General features: G+C 38.6%; 1 protein-coding gene across 2 annotated transcripts in view; it reads right to left on the reverse strand.

The window, feature by feature from the left end:
• The window catches only part of DTWD2 (DTW domain containing 2), a 75,417-nt gene that overhangs the window by 22,034 nt on the left and 35,189 nt on the right, over positions 1-18,194 (reverse strand). For both annotated transcript variants that reach the window (XM_017807360.1, XM_017807361.1), the window contains one exon: positions 9,525-9,714. In XM_017807360.1, coding sequence (XP_017662849.1) covers positions 9,525-9,714 — 190 coding nt within the window. The remainder of the gene's footprint in view (positions 1-9,524; positions 9,715-18,194) is intronic.

Below are 18,194 nucleotides of genomic sequence, written 5' to 3' on the forward strand. Positions count from 1 at the left end.
CTCATAGGCTGGAAGTGAGCCCTTGGCATTTAACAACAATTTAATCCTTGATGGATTTTTCTTTCATGATTTTGTCCAGCTAACTTCCAAATTTCAAAAATATATGAATTCCAAATGTAAAAAATTCCAGTGCTTTTATACCTGTGCGAAGAACTTTGGGGTTTCTTCTATGCAGCCCACCTCATATTTTGATCATTTGTAGGCTTTCTCTGAACCTCTTACAGTTGTTTGTGAATTTTTGTGCAATTTTTTAATAGAAGGGCTTCGGGCCTGAAAGGGAAAGCATGTATGCATTCAAGCAAGCAGATGTACATCTAACATTAAGTAATATTTCAATGTTCTTGGGCACTGAATTGAAGTTTTGACAGAACTTGCTGTTATAATCCAAAAATCTCATTGCTGATGAGTGAAGTGCCCAGTTAAGAAGTATTAAAAAAAAAACCCAACAAAATTAAGATACTTTTTTTAATATGCTCTGATTAACATTTCTCTACAGGGAATTTCCTGCGCTTTGTTAATGTCCAGTTACTGAGCTTCACAGTCTTTTACAGCTCTTCACAGATGGTCCTCGCTACCACTCTAAATAACTTAACATCTTGATGAAATTTTATCACTGAACTAGTAAGCCTTCAGTATTACTTCAGAATATGCTAAACAGCATTGATTCACTGCAGGCTCCATTGTTTTTTTCTCTATAAACTGTAAAATAAAATTACAACCACTCTGAAAACAGACCAGTTACTGCTGTCTAGCATTTTTTTTCATGAGACAGTGTTTCTTACAACACCTAGTTTTATTGAGGGTATTCCGTGAGGGCACCTGCCAAGAGTGACCTCTGCACACCGCTTCAGTCAGGTTGCTTCTGAAGGAACCACAAAGCAGGGGGCTAAAGCCTCCAGTAAACCTGTGAGATATGTTTCCTGTTTCCAACTGCTGCACTGAGCTAGCCCAATACTGCATATATAACCCTGGATCTTCTAATTCTATTCTTTATCAGATTTTATATTAAGTTATTTGCTACAGGTATTAATGCAGTCTACCTAGACATGTGGAAAGATACACAGAAACACAGCCAATAACATGCAGCACTTGAGGAATAATCAGGGACTGTGATAATCTTAGACTGCAGAGATGTTGAGACTTCCTGGTGCTCACACTTGCCCACACTCTCCGTGTTGGCAGGGTGAGATGGCAATGAGGCATGACTGTCTGCAGAAAACTGACGGATCTAGATCTGAACATAAACTTTGTGCCCAAAAGATCATTCTGGGATACTTTACCCTTATTTCAAGAATCTCCTTTGCATCAAGTGTCCTTGAAGTTTAAAGCACTGGCAGGAATGACTTTGCAGGACGCATGTCCTTACACACATATCATGCAGTCTAACACATAGGAGATTAGCACCTCTTCTGATACAGACATTTTGTGTGCCAAGTATTGATACGTGTATACATCAACAAAATGATACTTACAATTTTAAATTACACAGCCCTCATTAAAAATGCTTACATAGAGAGCCCGCTTTGCATTAGTTGAAATAATTTCTGACTATTAAAGGTTGTTTATCTCAAGGCTTACTGCAAATAGATTACCTCAATATTGATAAAAAACTCCAGCATCCAAAATCTCTATATAGAGATTATCTACTGCAATAGACAGTGTTTGTCAAAACCTCTGAATTACAATCAAAGTCTGTACACATACATTCTTGTAATTTCTGGGTGCTTCTGCCTTCTATTCTCCAGATGGTATTTGGAACTCTCATCTCTCTTTCAAAAGAAGAAATACACAAATCACTTTTAACGGTTTAAGCCCTAGTTACAGTAAGTCAGATTTACTGATGATTCCCTGATCTCAAAGCTACCTCTTATTTTTTAAAAGCTCTAGCAAGACTGCAGGCAGATCTGATAAAAGTCTTTAAAAGTCATATCCTGAGCTCTGATGAAGCTGGTTAGGAAAATAAATTCCACCTCAGGGATGGAAGGGTGAGGAGGGAGAAAGAGCAAGAGCAAGAGAGATCTCAAGCATAATCTTGGATATGAAAATATCAACTTGTGTGAGGAGTAGTGCTTGAAACAGTACAAGTATACACTAACAACCACTCACCACTAGTCAAGCAGATTTAAGCATACAGTGCAAGCTGAATTGAGCAGTAAACCTCAAAGGTTAAAAATTTGAGAAACCAGATTTCAGCTGATGATACCAATTTTCATATAACAAAGAAAGTATAAGGAAAACAAACTAGATGTGTCAGAAACTGTGAAGGCATGATGGGAAAAGAAAATGAGGTGTTGAATACATGAATAACAGGGATACTGTGATGAATGCATAAGCAGAATGATTTGTTGGCACAATGCTGCTTACACTATTATGCCCATCAACTAGCAGAGGAGTGCCTCAACAAAGAATTATGGAGTTACAGTGAATATGAAACTACCTATAGTCTCAAACCAAGGTCACTCATCCACAAGAAGGCACAGCATTCAGATCAACAGTGATTCAAGCCAGAAACAGAAAGTTACACAATCTCTGCAAATGGTAACATTACAATTGGAATTACCACTTCATGAAAACATTCTATAGTCTTCCAAGATGTTTACAAAGTATTTTGTCACTACAAAATGTCAAGGAATTACAGATTGTTAAGTATAAATGTTATGCGTAACAATATAGGAAGAAAAAGCAAAATAATTAACACTGTATGCCCCATTCCTGACTTTCTAAAATCAAATTTTTCTTGGCTGTTAGCTAAACAGATATCAGCTTAAAAACAGAAAGAGAGTTTTCATACATAATTCTATATTCACTTAGAATTATTTATCGATACCTGTACATTAATTCTGCCCCACCCCCAAAATTCTCAAAATCACAAGTGATTTGACTGGGGTGGTGGGAGCTACTCTAGAACCTGGGTGGGCACAGTCCCTTTGGCATCACCATGGCACAGTGCAGCTCCTGGTGCCACTGCTGCTCAGTCTTGCCTGGCACGCTGACACACCCCAAGCATTGTTTCTGATGCAAAACTACCATTATCTGGAGCTGCACCACTACTGCCTGTAGCTCTCAGGGGACAAAGAAAGTTATTCTGTTTGATAGAAGGACAAAAACAGAAGAGAAGCAAAAAGCAAAAACCCAAACTTCAAGCTTGACCAAACATTAACATGTTGTTAAGAACTCAGTCCAAATGCCTCTTAAACACAGAGGCTTGGGCTATTGATGACCTCTCAAGGAAGCCTGTTCCAGTGTTTAACCACCCTCTCAGTAAAGAAATCCTTCCTGATGTCCAGTCTGAACCTCCACTGGTGCAGCTTTGAGCCATTCCCACATGTCCTGTCACTAGACCCCAGAGAGAAGAAATCAGTACCTCCCTCTCTGCATCTTCGTCTCCAGGAAGCTGCAGAGAGTGATGAGGTCACCCCTCAGCCTCCTTTTCTCCACATTAGACAAGTCCAAAGTCTCAGCCTCTCCTCAGAGGAAATGCCTTCCAGTCCTCTCAGCAGGTTGGTTGCTCTCCTCTGGAGGCGTTCAAGGACCTTCATATACTCTCCCAGCAGTGGGGCCCAGTACTGAGGAAAGCTCCAGATGAGGCTGTACCAACGCTGAACATACTGGGGCAATGGCCACTGACCCAGTGGCCACACTATGTATGATGTGCCCAGGATGGAGTTTGCCCTCTCAGCTGCCTGGGAACACCACTGACTCTCCTTGAGCCTGCTGCTGACCAGTATACCCACGTTGGTTTCTGCAGGGCTGCTCTGCAGCCGCTCCTCTTCCAGCTGAGACCTGTGCCAGGAGTTATTCCCTCCTAGCTGCACTGGTTCAATTTCAAGCACTGATGTAGGCCCAGTGCTCTAATCTATCCAGATCCCTCTGCAAAGCCTCTTGTCCTTCAATAGAGTCAGCAACACCTTCCACTTTAGTATCATCAGAAAATTTGCTAATGTGGCATTCAACTCCTGAATCCAGATCACAGATCAAAATATTGAACAGCACAGGGGTGAGGATGGAGCCCTGAGGGCACTGCTGGTGATGGCTCACCGGCCAGATGTGCCCATTCACTGGAACCCTCTGAGTCCTGCCATCCAGCTGGCTCTTCACCCAGCACACTATGCCACAGCTGGACAACTCGTAAAGCCTCTTCTCCCAGGAAACTAGTGATTGGACAAGGGGAAACAGCCTCAAGTTGCATCAAGGGACATTCAGGCTAGATATTAGGAAAAATTTATTCACTGAAAGAATGGGGAAGGTGGCAGGGTCATCATCCCTGGAAGCATCCAAAAAACAGGGAGATTATGGCACTTCATGATATGTTTTAGTGGGCACAGTGGTATTCAGTTGAAGACTGGACTTGATGATCTTGGAGTTCATTTGCAACTTTAATGATTTCATGGTTCTATGATGTCCCAGCAATCCTTTTCCACTCCAGACTAGCAAGTCTAGTGTGGCTGTCAGTAAGTCAATTTTTTCAATCTTTTTTTTGGTGCTGAAGGAGTAAAAGGACAAACTGAGTTTTTTAGCCATCTATTCCCACAATGCTCTGCTTACCTCCTCATAACCAGAAGCAGCTTCACCCACAGCAGTCTGTGATTGCTTCATACAATACACCACCACACCAATAGTGCCTACAATGCCTGCTGTGCAAACCAGGCACTCATTCCCTCAAACTAATTGTGTCAACTCCTCCTAGTTAACTGAATGCCTTCTCTGTATCACCTCTGTTAAATATTTTAGGTTCATAAATATATTTCCTGTGGGGCTTTCTGGAAGAGCTCAATTGAAATATCTTCAAATATTTTTTTTCAAAGGAGAATGCTCTGCTCTAGCTATTAATTAAAAGAGTTTTTATTGAAGATCTAGACTAATTTGAAACAAAGTTTATTAAAATATCCTACAGTATCTTTAAAATCATTCAACATAGCAATTTTTATTACCCAAAATCAGCAAAGCTGTGAAGGAACAAAATTAAATGTTTCTTTCAATGCTTCCAATCTATTGTGTCTTTGTAGTATATCTTGCAATTAAGAATTGCTAATCTCTTCATTACTAAAATAGCTCTTTCCTACCTCCACAATATTGATTAAAAGCTCCAATCACTATTTATTGAATAATTTTAGTTTCTTTTTAAATCACAGATAATGTCTGCAGGAATCAATCCTCTTCTCCTTGAATATCCCCTTCATTTAGCTATTGTCATGTCCATCTTATCTTCTTTCTGGGACCAAAGCTTGCCTTCTTATATTTCAAATATAATGATACTCTACTCATTTTCATCTCACAAAACTGCATTATCAAATCCAAAGTTTCAAGATATGATCAACAAAAACTCTATTGAAACAGAGAACCATTGACAAAATATTTAAATGTGAACTATAATGTAGAAAACAATAAATAATAAAAAGCCAGTAAAACCCTACAGTGTTGGCCATGGTGTTTAGCTCAATCAGAAAGGTGAAACTCTATCACAGGGTGAACAAAATTCAGTGTGTAAGTGTGCTGGTGTTTGCTTGAAGGCAGTTTTATTATAACCTTTTGTGGTGGTTTGGGCTAGGCCTTCCTTGGTGACCAGTTTGTAACCAAGGAAGGGTCCAGATTTACCCAGTATTCCCTACAATTTTTACGTAAGCCAGATTATAAGAAGAGAGGAGGAGAGGCCTTAGTCTCTCTTTCCTTCTGGCAGTTTGGAGGTGCAGGTTCCCTGCTGTTGAGTCTGCCGTGTTGGGGAGCGAGGCCTGGTTAGGCCTTGCCGACCTTGGGAGAAAGAGGTTGCCGGCGATCATTCCAGAGCGACTTTCGGTTGTCCCAAGGAGAGTAGTGAGCTATTTCTTTGCTAACTCTTTTAGTTGTTAGATATTGGGTCACTAATTGGGTCACTAATTGGGGCCCCTGGTGATCTAGTGGTTAGGATGCAGCACTCTCACCGCTGCGACCCGGGTTCGATTCCCAGCCCCCCGGGCAGATGGATCTCGTCAGCCCTGTAAGGCCATCCATCTAAGAGAAGGTCACTCTAAACAAACCTACGTCCTGAGACCCTCACTGCCACTGTCCAAGCTTGCTTGGCCCCGGCAGATGAACCTCAGGATTAAAGGGTGGGTTCAGTTCAGGACACACTGTGTCTCACCTAAAAAATCCACTGCGCAGGCTCGAAGGGTAATGACCTTTCCCAAATCTTCGCTTGCGAAGACTGGCCATACAATTGGGATATATATATTTTATTTTGGTTTTGTTCCTTTTCCCTTCCCCCTTCCCTTTCCCTTGTGAAATTGTATATATTTCAAGTGTATATAACTGTAACATAGGTGTAAATATATTTATATATATCACTTTAGCTGTCTCTCTCTCGTTTTGGGTTTTCTTAGTTTTTTCCCTCCCTCTTCTCCCTGAGGTTTGGGGGGGGGGGAAACTTCTGGTGGTAGGGTTTGGAGACTTGGCAGGGAACCAGCTTCAAACCATATCACCTTTTAACACCTGACTGCTAATTTTAACTACTTAGAAGTTATAGTGGATTGCACAAGTACCTCTAGTTCATTTCAGCACAAAATAGCCAAACTTAGTGTAATACACAGTTGTGTACGCAGCGCATAAATGTAGTCTTTGCACTGCTCCACGCTCAGCTGGTGCCTCTGCTGAGCACCACCTGTCTCACAGGTGCCTGCAGCACAAGTTCTGACTTAGCACAGGACAGCAGAAATAAAGCTGAAATAACAGTCAAACCACTAAGTATAATTTTTAAACTTGATCTAAGAGACTAAAGCCAGTCAGGTCACACTTCATCATAGGAAAACATTTTTTTTCCTGCAGGAAGCTATTTCTGCGTAAGGGAATAATGTCATTGAAACAGCTCCATGTGATTTGAATCATAGCAAGTATCAACTAGCATATAAAAATAAAAATCAAACCAAATATTGATTTTAGCTGTCATAGATTTAGTATTAAGCCATCCATCCATCATATTTTTAAAAAATTAATACTTGTGTTAACCTAATACTTCAAGAGTCACTGTATTTTTCATTTTAACTAAGACTTTAAACTCTTTAAAACAAGAGTTGCAATGCAATTCCAATAAAAAAAAAGGGTAAGGAGAGTCAAATACTTTTTTCCTTAAAAAAAAAAAGGACCAGATAAAAAGTACCGTGTTAATTAATAACTGCAACTGAAATAGAGAATTCAAGTACGCACAAAGAAGCAAATCTCCTAACAATGTTTCTGATATTCCTGCTCTCTGCTCATGTTTTCCTCAAGAGTTTTAAGTATGACCCTTCGCATCACTGTTTCATAAACCAGTGCCTCTGAACATTTTCAGAAAGCAAGTCTGTGACTCACCCAGTGCCAAACTATATCTGATAGACTTTTGCAAAGTCTTAAACCCTGTACAGAGGCTTACACTGCAGGGAGGGAAGGCACACGGTACTCTGTTAACAATTTCCATCTGCAAGACAGATTCTCAGGGCTGTCCAGCAGTTACATGGTTTTATCCACGTTCATGTACAGAGATTTATAGCTTAACATTGCTACACCTCGTTTGCTCCTATAGCCATGAAATTTTGTACAAAACAGGATACAAAAAACAGTTATGGGCAAATTAAGTGTCTATAAAATCCTATGTAGATGTGATTCCTACCTAATCTTTCTGGTGTAATAAACTCCCATGGTAGGAATACATTTGTTTGTAAACAGGAAATGCTTTTTCATTTGCTGTAGTAGACAAATACATTTGATGAAATACACTGATGAAATACATTGATGAAATCTCCTGTAATAGTAAAGTAAATCTAAAGTAAAGTAATAAACTGGGGTTTATGAGATTTTTAAAGTATTTATTATTTATATATTTAATAGCTGTATTAAACAAGGTTTCATGCACCATAGTTAATACTACTGCTCACTTTCCCAAGAGTTTTTGGAGTAGTGTCTTACTTTACTTCCATTACATTATTTTTACTTGTTCTATCACTTCAAAGTCTTTTTCAGTTTCATTTTGCATTAGGCAGGATTTCATAATTTTAAAAGCATCATTTGTATGTAAAATGATCCATAATTTTGCTGTCCATTATTTTAATAAAATAAACATTTTAACAGCCTCAGAGATACTAATTACATTTTATACTCCACTACAAGGCCTAAAAATATTTTAGGTAGGTAAAATGCCAAAATACTAATGGTTTTAGACCACAACCCTTTGACTTTCAGCAAATGCTCAGACCACATGAGCATTTATGTAGCTAGGTTCATTCAGACAGTACTTAACAGCACTGGTTTAAGTAACCTTTTTACCAGGATCATAACAACACATACACATACACAGCACATGCTGTTACCATAACTGCTGTGCTAAGATTGATACTGAGATTTAAGTAAGAGACTAGTTTAAACCAATTGCTTCAACACCGTCTCGAAGACATATCCATAATCAGGAAAACAGCCCTCTCAAGTACAACACAGCTATAATTTTAGGACTCCAAGTGTCAACACTTGAAAATGGAATTAAACACTGGAGTCTCTTCAAACTTGACAGTTATCACCTTCAGTATTTGACTACTATCTCATCTAGCTCTGCAATACTTCTTGTCTTTTCTCCATGGTGAAGAGAAGGCTCAGGGGGATTTCATCACAGTATTACAGTACTTTAAGGATATCTACAAAGAGTAGAGAGATTCTCACTTCACAAGGAGCCTCAAGGAAACGACAAGTGGCAGCTGGCACAAGTTGCACTGGTAGGAGTTTCATCTAAACATAAATTATTTTTTTACAGTGAGAACAATCAAATGCTGGAACAACCTCCTCAGAGCAGTGATGGAGTACCCATCGATGGACAAAGTGGTGCACAATCTCATTCAGGCTTCCCTTCCCACAAAAGAGTGGAGCAGATGATCCTCTGAGATTGCTTCCAACCTGGGCCATTCTATGGTTCTGCAGTTATGGTCCAGGAGTTCCCGTGTCAAAGAAAATACCATAGCATAAAGACAAGCAATCCTAGTCTTATGGAAATACTTAAGAAATAGACACAAAATTATTGTTCATACAACCCAGAGGGCAGTATTTGCCAACCATTTGCCAAGAGAGAAAGTTTTTAGTATGGTGGAGACCACACATTGGGGAAGAGTGTGACATTTTTGTAAGAAGCTACAAAATTCTACTTTCAGCTTCCCTATTACTGCAATGCAAAATACTTATGCAGGGGAAAAGAAATGCTTATTTCAATCAAGAAATGTTTTTTCAATTTGTATGTTCTAACATCTTAAACAACATGCTACAATTTTCTACACAAACCAGTTTTCAATTTGCAAAACAATGATTCCCTATGAAGTAAGATACACTGACTCAGAACAAATTTCAAGTGGGGAAGTGAAAACCCTCAATATTTACAATCATCTTTCTTACATCTTACAGATTGCTTTATATAATTGTTGAAGCTGTCATTCTATTGTCAGCTGGTTACAGCCTCAAAAAACCACTCCCTTCTGGCTGACCAAAGCAAGCATCTACCAGACAAAATTAATTTTTTTATTTTACATTTTTTAACTCACCTGCTTGGGAAGACGGAAGAGAGAATTTTTGTAAAATATATCTTTAGCCTGGCTCCATGTTCCATCAATGATGATCATAACAGATGAACTAGGAGACATCACTGCAACTTCTTCCAAATTGGTTGCTTCAGCTCCAGGATATAAAATTAGAGTATTGGGATTCCTGCATACAGTTGCTAATTCAGGATACCTTCCACGCACAGAAACAAAATTAAAATAATTATTGAAAGTTTTCATGACAGACACATACTTGCAGATACTCTGAGTTACTAGCTCCCACTCATTTTCCCCAAATTTTACTTAAAATATTCCTTTCTCAGCTACCACTTTCTTTTTCCAAGAACTCAGAAGTTGTTGGTTCTCTCTCCTGTGAAGAGGGAAAAAACACACAAAAGTAATCAATGAAACCTTGATAAAGCGATATATCAGGAATATTTTCCAGCACTTTAATCACTAAGTCTAACGTCTATTAGAACCAAAGATGTTTTGAATTGTTTACAAAAATTTAACATGTATCTAGCAAAATTTGTTCAAGCACTTGCCATGCTGATGGCAAACTCATTGAAGCCACCAAATTTCAAGTGGAGATTGAGAAGCTGAATTTCTAAAAAAGTACTTTTCTTCCTACAGATAAGAGGTTGACTTTTAAAGAATTTAAAATTCCGTATCAGCCAGGGCAAAAAAGAGAGAGAACATTGCCACATGAGAAATAAAAGAAGGTCTTAAACAGTCTGTTTCCCCTGAGTGACAATGTGAATTTACTTCCTAATTTAGGTACTGTACTTCAGTGTATTTCCAGACTCTGTAGGCTTTAGAATTACTTTGTTTTCAAGCTACTTCACAAACAACTTTTTTCATTCAAAGAGTGGATCACAAAGAATTTCAAATACAAAAATTGTCCTATGTTAACTTAAAAGCCATGAAGACAATCAACTAAGCACAGTCTTCATTTACTTTGTTACACGTATTCATGCACTATTAAAAACACTTATCAAAAGCTTCATGTAGATTTGTTATGATTAAGACTTGGAAGCCAAGAATCTCCATCCTTAAGTAACAATCTCAAAAGAATATAGCAAATCTCTGATGAAATTAGGAATATACACAATTCACTCATACATATGTGACAAGAAAAAAGATATGTAACATTCCACCCTTAGCCAAAGCAATCATTTGACTGAGCTCTTAATTGTGAGTGGGAGGAGTAAGAAGAATACAGCATGAGTTTTTCTTTCAGAAATATTATTCTCTATATAAATATATATATATGTATGTATATATATGCCATATACATAAACTGAGGACCCCTGGTGGTCTAGTGGTTAGGATGCAGCACTCTCACCGCCACGACCCAGGTTCGATTCCCGGTCAGGGCAGATGGAGCTCGTCAGCCCTGTAAGGCCATCCATCTAAGAGAAGGTCACTCTAAACAAACCTACGTCCTGAGACCCTCACTGCCACTGTCCAAGCTTGCTCGGCCCCGGCAGATGAACCTCAGGATTAAAGGGTGGGCTCAGTTCAGCGCACGCTGTGTCTCACCTAAAAAATCCATTGCACAGGCTCAAAGGGTAATGACCTTTCCCAAATCTTCGTTCACGAAGACTGGCCATGATACATAAACTATATAAACTACAAGAGTTTATAATAGTTTTTAGTTGATGTCATCTGAAAGGACCTGATAATGAATGTGACTTAGTTGCCTGTAAAGGCATGATTTAGGTTTCTTAATTAGTGTTAAGTGAGTACTAAGCAATACAAACCCTGAGATTAGCTCAGTTGGTTAGAGCACAGTGCTAATAATGCCAAGGTTGTGGGTTTGATTCCCACAGGGGCCATTCACTTACAAGTTGGATTCAATGGTCCTTGAGGGTCCCTTCCAACTGAGAATATTCTGTGATTATGTGAAAAATAATTACTAAAATGTGATTTAAGTGATGGAAGTGACACTTGGTAGGAATTAAAAGGACTTTAAATTATATGTGCTAGATGTTAAAGAAAAAGAGCTTACTCGAAAAATACACTCAGGTAAAAGGAAGCTTTACTTTTTCTGAAGCCTGCAAGGCAGAGTAAGATTTGTTCTTTTCTCTGTGTGTCTCCAAGTAAAAACTAAGGAACAAAAGATTAAAGTGGGGGCATATGAAGAATCACATGGCTTGGATTTTTCTTTTCTAACCAAGACAACAGAATTTTAAAAACAAAAGCTATTCACAGAATTGATGGGCAATACTACAAATAAGTATGAAAGGAAAAAACAAATCAGAAAACAAAATACAGCAATGCAGTGAGAACTTTTTCCATATCCTGAACACGTCACTGATGTCATAAACTGTATGAAATAGAAAAAGTATAAGCAAACATGAACACAGATCCAACAGGGACTCTCTAAGACACTAAAGATGGCTATGAAAGTATAGCACAAAACTAAACGAGTACTACAAGAACCATCACACTGGTCTGCAATCCAGAGAAAGAATTAGTAATAAATAAAATTAGCAATAAGTAGAATCTCAAAAATCATATTTCACAGTCGACTTTTTCAATGGAATAATGTGGGTAACACCAGCAGCATCAACCCACAAGTCAGCTCATACATTAGAATACAGACCACCTCAAAAAGTCCTCTGCTGCAATTAAAATGCAATGTTCTTTACTATACACACAAAAAAAAAACCCCACAAAATTCTGCAGAAAGTCCACTACCAAAAACAACAAGAGAGATGAAACTAACTTATTCTGCACATCCATAGAGGACAAGAAAAGAAATAATAACTGCAGCAATAAAGATGCAAACTAAACAGGAACAAAACCTCTCAGGCTTTCTAATGGTAATAAGTTAAGTTCATATGTTCAAACAGATCTACAGAGAATTCTGCAGACTCTTCTGTAAGTGCTATTAATACCAGGCCTACTTGCAGCTGATCTCACTTTCGCAGGAGAGTAAGTATTGGCATCTTGATTATCTTTTTATCCCTACTTCTCCAACTATGCTGCTACATATAGCAGCATTTGATGTATATATACATCAAATATACATAGCATCGGTTTGATGATACCAAACTAAGTGGGCAAGTGGACACCTTGGAAGAGAGCGTCATCTTGCAGGAAGACCTGGACAGGCTGAAAGAGTGGGCTAACAAGAACCACATGAAGTTCAACAGAGACAACTATAAGGTCTTGGACTTAGGAAAACATAATCCATGAGTGCAGCATGGTCTGGGATCTAGCCGGCTGGGGAGAAGCTCTGTGGAATGTAACCTGGAGGTCCTGGTGGACAACAAGTTTAGTCTGAGTGAACTGTCCTGCTGTGGCAGAGAAAGCCAACAGGATGTTGGCTGCATGAACAAGGACACCACTAGCATAGATAGAGAAGTAATTATCTCGCTCTACTCAGCACTTGTCAGGCTACACCTGGAATACTGTGTTCAGTTTTGGTTCTCACAATATAAAAAGGATGTGGACAGGCTGGAGAGGGTCCGGAGAAGGGACACAAAGAACCAGGAGGCCTGCCAGATGGGAAAAGGGTGAGAGAACTGGTTTTTTTCTGCCTTGAGAAAGAAGGCCTAGGGGAGACCCAATCACAGTGTTTCAGTATTTAAATTGTGCCTACAAAAAAGATGAACACACTCTTCTTACAAGGAGTCACATGGAAAAGATGAGGGGTACTACATACAAGTTATATCAGGAGAGATTCCAATTGGACAAAAGAGAAAAAAAAAATTGCAATAATCTCCCCAAGGAGTGGTGGATTCCCCGAAGCTGGATACTTTTAAGACTTGGCTGGGCCAAGGTGCTGGGCCATCTTGTCTAGACTGCTTTTGCCAAGAAAGTCTGGACCAGATGATCCTTGAGATCCCCTTCTACCTTGGTATTCTATAATTCTATGGTACATATATAATGAATATCAATGGCCAATGTTGCTCTTTAGCTGATCTTATTCTTAAAACACAATGATTTCAAGTAATTGAAGGAATATCCTCTATACTGACTATGCTTAAGAAATATCATCTGTTCATATATCACGACATTTCCAGTACTTTCATTAGCAGTTTGCAGACTATAGAAAATGCTGGAATTCCCAAGAGAAATCAATTTTTATCATTTACAGTTGAAGTAATCCAGTCTGAAGATAACCACTTTCTTTCTATAAATACAACACCACAGAATTTCTCATCTGTTAGCCATCTTTCCATGACTAACAGTTAATGTAAAGTTCAAGAAGATGATATAATTTAAAAGACATGCCGTAATGTGCAACTATGGACTTGAACTCTTAAAAGAAATACTTGCAATACTTGCTTCTCATACAAACCACTGTTCAGCTTTGTGTTTGGTATGCAGCAGGCATTGAAGGCCTTTATAATCCATTTAGTCTGATAACAATCTCTGCTAGAGCAGAACTATTCAGATGTTTCATTCATGCCTCAATTATATCCAACTGCTTTGTCATAGCAGATTTATACATTCTCATGATTGTACTTAAGACAAGTAGCATTTCATTATTTCTGGGATCCATGCTCTTGAGATGCGTAATTTAGACACTATCTTATCTCATAATCCCGTTTCTGTATCATAAACATTTTTATTACACATGCACAGTCAGTTGCTCTCAAACTCTCTAAGTGGTTTTAGTTCCACAGAGATGTATTAAACTTTGCCAAGGTGAAAGGCAAGCATTCAGATTTTAAAAATCCAACACTACCATTTGGTAGCAAACAATACTAATATTAAAGTACAGATGCTAATTTATTATCTGTAGAACCATCATGTTAAAGGGAACTTCTCAGTTTTTGTTGTCATTTTTACTATTTCACCTTAGTCATAAGAAGGTACCTTGGCCTTTCTCAATACTCCCGTGCTTGGAAGAATGTAGGAATGCTGATTGCCATAATTCCCATAAGGTAGCAATTCCCATCAAGTAATAAAATTAATAAAAATAAAGGCAATTGTCCTCTGTCATTTCCCCATTCAGAAAGATGCCCTTAGGACCAGGACTGAAGCATGAGTGATATCCAGCAAGAGATATCAACTGCTTTTTTATCTACTTTTTTATCATTTATCTACTTTTTTGTAGATAAATGACATTTACTCCCTAATACACTCTGTATACACAAATTATCTTTGGTCAAAAGATCAAATAATGACATATTTTTAAGGTTTTGAAACCTGTAATTTTATAACTAAATGTTTTAACATTTACTAGGGAAAGAGGTCATAAATACAGCTTAATAAATAACCCTTTTTATTCTATGAAAATATGTATATAAAAAAGTTTCTAGCAAAGGTTCTACTGAGTTCCCCTGTAAAAAAAGCATCATTACTACCACCTCCAAATAACATTCGCTTTTACAGCATAACATGGAAATAAAACAAAGCTGAGTTTGTACTGGTACCCTAGTGCTTGATATTACTGTGACAAGTGGAGCTGGCCTGCAACATTTAATAAACTACAATAAAAAGGAATAATAGGTAACAGTGGGTTGTTTTTATAGTCTTCTATTACTTCAATTTCAATTTATTTCTCCCTTCTCATATACTGTGCTTAAAGCAAAAATAGAACATAAGCTAGTAATAAAAGGAAAACTATTTCCTGCCTGTACTATCAAAGTACATACTTTTCTAGAAAAAATGGTTTTCAACCAATCTCAAAATGTAAAAACCTGATTATTCCAACCAGTATGTCCACAATCATATTTGGTGACATTGGCAGATTAGTTTTGAAAATGAATGCAATGGCAAGGAAGGGAAGAGGGGAAGGAATTACTAAAGTTACAGGTCCAGCTTGGTAGAAAATATATATATATATATATATATATATATATATATACACACACACACACATATATACACACACACATATATATGCACACACCTTAATTCTAGCTCGATGTATAACAAGAAAAAGAAGCAGAGAATTTTACAGAGAAAAGAGTTCAGATCAAAACTTCTAAAAACAGCTAAAATATTGAAGCAAATTAGAAACCGAACTGCAGGAAATAAACTACGTATTTGAAACAGCAGCAGCAATTATTCTATCTAGAAATGCTATATCACTTTAACATAAATCGCATCCATTACTGTTTCTCTGAAAAAGCTGCATGTTTTGTTTCAAGGAAGTAATGCATCTGTTTCTCATCTCTAATGGCCTAGTGTAATTAATTTCACTATTAACATAAAGCATTCACAACAAATTATTTCCAAGTGAAACAAGGGGAATAAATTACTAATGCCAAGCAACTTCTACTTTTTACTCAAGGTGAAAAAAGAAAAAAAATTCAGTGCAAATTTTGGCACTAATTCACAAAGCTGTTGCTGAAATGGGCCCAGAGGCATCATCTTGCTAAGGCAAATTCGAACCTCCACATTATCTTACACAGCTGGTAAAGCACAGCTCCTGGTCACTACATTCACTTGCACAGTTCCTTAGCTGCATAGTGCAGAGAAATAGTGCAGCAATAGTGCACATTTGAAAACAAAAAGCCCATAATATCAAGTCTTTCTCTTCTACCTTCTATGCTTCACTGTGAAGCATAATCTTTAAGAACAGAAACATTAGGAGAAGGATCACGGAATCATAGAATTCTTTACATTTGAAAAGGCCTCAAAGACAATCAAGTCTAATTGGACACACTGCCAAGTCCACCACTAACCCATATCCCCAGGTTCCACACCTGCAGGTCTTCTAAGTACCTCCAGGAATGGTGACTCAACCACTTTCCCAGGCAGCCTGTTCCAGTGCCTGACCATCCTTTTGGTGAAGAAATTTTCCTAATACCCAATCTAAACCTCTCATGGAAGCACAGCTTGAGGCCATTTCCTCTTATTCTGTCTGTTCATTGTTACATGAGAGAAGAAACCAACACCCATCTCAGTACAACCTCTTTTCAGGAAGTTGTAGAGAGCAAGAACATCTCCCCTTATGCATCATACGCTGTGTTGGGTTCATGTCAAGGTTTTGGTAGAGAGTAAGCTGCAAGCGTCCCCTGTGGATATGCCTGAAGTGAGCTGCAGCCCATAGACAGCACGCAAACTAAGGTAAAGTATGAGGAGGAAGGAGTGGCAGAAAGCAACTGCTATGTACTGACTGCAAAGCTGAAGGCTGTAGTATTCAAAGGAAAAATAGCCAGAGAGAGTGTTATCCAAATTATATGGAGGAATGTGAAATTTGATATGGTAAAGTACAGTCTCAGATGTAAAACAACACATGTTCAGTTAGCCAGCATTAATTACTCTCATACATAGAACCAAGAGAAGCTGTGACAAGCCAATGATCTCTGGTCATTGTTGACTGAGATGAGCAGAAAAAAATGTGCAAATTTAGTTTGATAACACAATGACAGCAAAGCACATGAAAAAAAGCTTACTGAATAAATAGCTTTAAATTTTTTGTTAAGTGGCAAGATTTGATACAGTAAGAATTTTTGATACAGTAAGAATTTTTGATACAGTAAGAATTTTTGATACAGTAAGAATTTGATACAGTAAGAATTTTTCTTTCTCAACAAGCACTAGAAAGTGCCATACCTACTGTATGTAATTGCCATAAACAACTTTATAAAATCAACAGAAATAAGTTACATTTTATTACTCCAAAACTGAAGTTACAAATTTTTCCAAGTGCTCCAATTAATTTCTGATCCAAACTACTGAACTATAGCAGAGCTCACAACTATACTGAGATATCACAGAATCACAAGATATTTTGAGTTGGAAAGGACCCACAAGGATCATTGAGTCCAACTCCTGGCCCTGCACAGGACACTCCAAGAATCACACCAGGTGCTGAGAGCGTTGTCCAAACACTTCTTGAACTCTTATCAGGCTTGAGAGCCTCTTCCACTGCTCAATCACCTTCTGGGTGAAAAACTTTCTCCTGATATCCAACCCAGACCTCCCCTTACTCAGCTTCATGCTGTTTCCCTGAGTCCTGTCACTGGTCACAAGAGTGAAGAGATTGGTACCTGCCCCTCCACATCCTCCTGAGGATGCTGAAGACCACAATGAGGTCACCCCTCAGTCTCCTCTTCTCCAGGCTGAATACACCAAGTGACCTCAGCTGTTCCTCATATGGCTTCCCCTCAAGGCCCTTCACCATCTTCGTTGCCCCCCTTTGGACACTCTCTAATGGCTTAATGTCTTTTCTATATTGCAGTGCCCAAATTGCCACAATATTCAAGGTGAGGCTGCCCCACTGCAGAGCAGAGCGGGACAATCCCCTCCATCAACTGGCTGGTGATGCTTTGCCTGATGCCCCCCTGGACAAAGTTGGCCCTCCTGGCTGCCAGGGCACTGCTGACTCATATTCAACTTGCCATCGACCAGGACTCCCAGGTCCCTTTCCACAGCAATGCTCTCCGGCCTCTCATTCCCTAGTCTATACACACAGCCAGGGCTGTCCCATCCCAGGTGCAGAATCTGACACTTGACTCCAGAGACTCCAGAGAGCAATGCAGATAAATTTGTAACTGCCCTCTCACTGTCCTAAATAATGGGGTGGTGGATGCAGAGATATTTGCATCTGTTTTCCTTTAAGTGATCACCCATTAGAATGCATAATTTAATCACAGCATCCGGAATTACCAAAGTGTGAATATTTGCAAGGAGGAAAGGTCTGAGAATAAGATTACCTTTTCAGAAAAATAAAATAAACAAAATAAAATAAGGCAAAACCAC

Source organism: Lepidothrix coronata, unplaced genomic scaffold (assembly GCF_001604755.1).
Source record: "Lepidothrix coronata isolate B3197 unplaced genomic scaffold, Lepidothrix_coronata-1.0 Scaffold18, whole genome shotgun sequence".
Taxonomy (NCBI): Eukaryota; Metazoa; Chordata; class Aves; order Passeriformes; family Pipridae; genus Lepidothrix; species Lepidothrix coronata.